Genomic DNA, 3,094 nt, shown 5'->3' on the forward strand with positions numbered 1-3,094 from the left:
CAAAGAATTCATTGATCTTGCAGTGTATTGTAGCACACATAAAACAAGATAAATCAAACAGCTTTTGACGTCTCCCTGAAACAATTTAAAAGCTCATTTCTACAAGTGTTTCCCTCTACCTTTTTCCTTTAAAGGTCTATTTATAAATCATACATCTCTGATGCTGCACTGGTTCATCTTCATTTATGCCACTGCATGGTCGCGAAAACCTACGTACAGATATTTCCCCTTCTAATATTTACCAGCCTTACCATTTTGGGCACACTCAGAAATAGATCTTCAGTTTTACTGACCTTATTTTTGTCATTTAAGCAGTCTTCCAAGAATTTCTGTATGATATCTGCCTTGGGGAGCGGTAGAGCGTTCTCCACGTCCTCGCAGCACGCAGGCACCGGTGGTTTGCTAGTCCAACATTAAACATGCAAGGGAGATCAATAACAGGTTTATAAACTGAAAGAATTGGTTTAGGATAGAGTCATTGTGATGAAGTATTATGTATTTGGATGCATTTTCATGAACAAATGAGTCCAAAACTCGATGTTTACTCACAAAGCAGCTGGAGCTTCTTCCCATGACCTTTCTCCTCCGAGTATATCTGTAGCAGAAGGACTGCCATCACTTCCCAGATTGTTTTGCCAGATCTCCAGTTGATCTCTCTGTATCTCTGCCAGCCTTCAGGGTCAGTAGCTCAAGCTGCTCTTCTGAAAAAAAAACAAGGACAAAAATGCATCCAAGCCTCTTCAAGGGCATTATTTCCACAGGACTTTTGATTTTATGCGAGATTCAAAGGAAATTACTACAGATGAATTAGAGTATAGCCCCATCACAACTCCTTTGGTTATCCTGATAGAGCAGCACGGTGTGTGAATCCAACTGGGATCTGCAAGGTTCAAGGCAGGAGAGGGTTTAAAGTTGTCAAGCATTTCTTTTCCTGACTTAGGTAAAAGAAGCATCACACGCAGCATTCAGGATTATTTCACGTTTTCGATGTGTTTTCATGCTAGGAAATATGATTAGCATTAATTCACAGTACAATGTTAATTATTAGCTATGAATACTGTAGGTTTAGGGTAGTTTCTGTATTATTTTGTACAGATTTTTTTCTAATAGCTGCTTCTACAGCCACCAGAGAGAGAAACCAAGCAAGATATACATGCAAATCACACATACAGGACTCACATTTAAAGAGATTGAGACAAGCACTCGGTGACAGGCACGTTCCTATAGATTTTGTTTAATACCTAGCATTTACTGGGTGGAAAAATAAGCTATAACCCCACATTTAAAGTTCCTCATACATATGGATTAGAAAGGTATTAGCAGCTATTTGTAGAACCAGCTGTTTGCTGCTTCGAATCCACAACACAAGCATTTTTAACCGGGTTTGTATACATAACCTCTGGGGAAAAGGGAGAGCTCAGTATTTGTGCTTTGCATAACAACGGCAACAACTATTGTGCTCTTTAAATACATTTAGAAGTGAAGGGAATTAACACATCGCAGTGTTGATCTCTCTTACCAGAGCAAACCTTGCTGCTATTTCACAATACAGAGACGGTGCTACGGGAGAGATTCCCAAGGCAAGTCTTCACCTAAAGGGTGACTGACCTAAATATATGGGTTACAAATATCTCCCGCTGAGCGTGTAGAGGAAAAACTCCACAATAAAAGGCATTTTATACCAATTTGACAGGTTCGTTTACACCACGCCCAGGCATCTCTCTCTCCCTCAGGGTTACATGTCATGCAATTTAATTTAATGCCTGAAATTGCCTTAACTCAGTCAACTACTTGCGAGCGCTTCGAGTCAGTTGTCAGAGATGAAAGTGAAGAAATCCACTGTACAGTGCAAACAGACTAACACAGTGTTGGTTTTAAATCATGCGTGTCTTTATACGCTTCAAAACCCCAGTTCTATGAAATAGTTACCTCTGAATGGCTTTTTAGTGCCTCTTGAAAACGAGTTATCAACGGGGAAGCGTGCATCTGGACCGTCACAGTCGCTACTTTCTCCTACTTCGCTATCACTTCTCAGATCCAGGCTGCCGTTTTGTTCAAAAAACTTAGAAGAAAGGTCTTTATCTACACAGTGTCTTGCTTCCAGGGTCTCCAAAGTCTGTGAATAGGAAGCTTTGCTCTCTGTATTACAGTTTTGGCCATGGCTTTCTTTAGTTGAAGCAGAAAGAAGGCTGTAACTCTTCAGCCAGCCTGGGTAGCGCAAACTGGGAATGCTACTTATCCCCGATACGCTTAAGTTGGATTTCTGACTGGTAAGCCACAGTGGATAATTCTTTAAAGTGTCAGAATTCTCTTTAAAAGATCTTAAACGTCTTTTAGAGGAGGCAGAATCGGACCTATCAGGTGTACACACATCGTGTTTCTCTTTCCTGAAGTCTCTGTGCGGACTCTGGCGAGCAGCAGCTTTCCCCTTCACCTGGGACTGAAACCGCTCCCGGTATCGAGCCACGAGGGCTGGGAAGGGCAGGATGAGGTTTGCAGTGAACATCTGTCCCACTCACCACGTCCATGCCTTGATTTCAAAGGACTAGGCTGGACAAAGGGCAGCGATCCGTCTGCTGGAAACGCCAACAGATCGTCCGTCGTCACGCTGAGCGAGTCTAGGTCACGCTCAGTCTGCCTCTGAGAGGCTGAAGCAAGAGAATCCAATCCTATGTGCTGGTTAAAAGCTTCCAGTGCTGAAAAACAACAAGTATATGAAGTAATGTAGAATATATAATACATAGAAGAAGAAATAGGAAGTAATAATTTAAAGCTGAAATAGGTTGTTTAACAAAGGGAACTGAATTACAGCTCTTGGCAAGTGGGTCCAATTCTAATGAGAAGCTTGCTAAAAACCTTACCAGTCAAAAATTATTCCTCTTTTCATTCACAGCTTTGAGTCTTTTCTTTAGGGCTTTCTTTTTTTTTGCTCTTTAAAAAAAATCAGCCTTCTACAGCCCACTTTTAGTTGCACATTCAGCTCTGTGTATTTTGCAAGTACCTCCTGAAGCAGATCCAGTCCTGGTAGTTAACACTTCCTCCACACAGTAGTGGCAGGAATGACAACGGGCTGAGGTTGAATATGGCCAAATGC

At 41.7% G+C, this 3,094-nt stretch overlaps 1 protein-coding gene across 1 annotated transcript; it reads right to left on the reverse strand.

The window, feature by feature from the left end:
* Positions 1-251: 251 nt before the first annotated feature.
* On the reverse strand, positions 252-2,742 carry LOC104546412 (chromosome unknown open reading frame, human C18orf54; the record flags this gene model as incomplete). Its single annotated transcript, XM_010191797.1, is given in 5 exon segments — positions 252-402; positions 550-632; positions 634-701; positions 1,930-2,472; positions 2,520-2,742. Coding segments are annotated over 5 exon segments (1,068 nt in total), but the record flags the coding sequence as incomplete, so codon positions are not given.
* Positions 2,743-3,094: the final 352 nt, after the last annotated feature.

The sequence above is a fragment of the Mesitornis unicolor genome, unplaced genomic scaffold, assembly GCF_000695765.1.
Source record: "Mesitornis unicolor isolate BGI_N332 unplaced genomic scaffold, ASM69576v1 scaffold10199, whole genome shotgun sequence".
Classification (NCBI taxonomy): Eukaryota; Metazoa; Chordata; class Aves; order Mesitornithiformes; family Mesitornithidae; genus Mesitornis; species Mesitornis unicolor.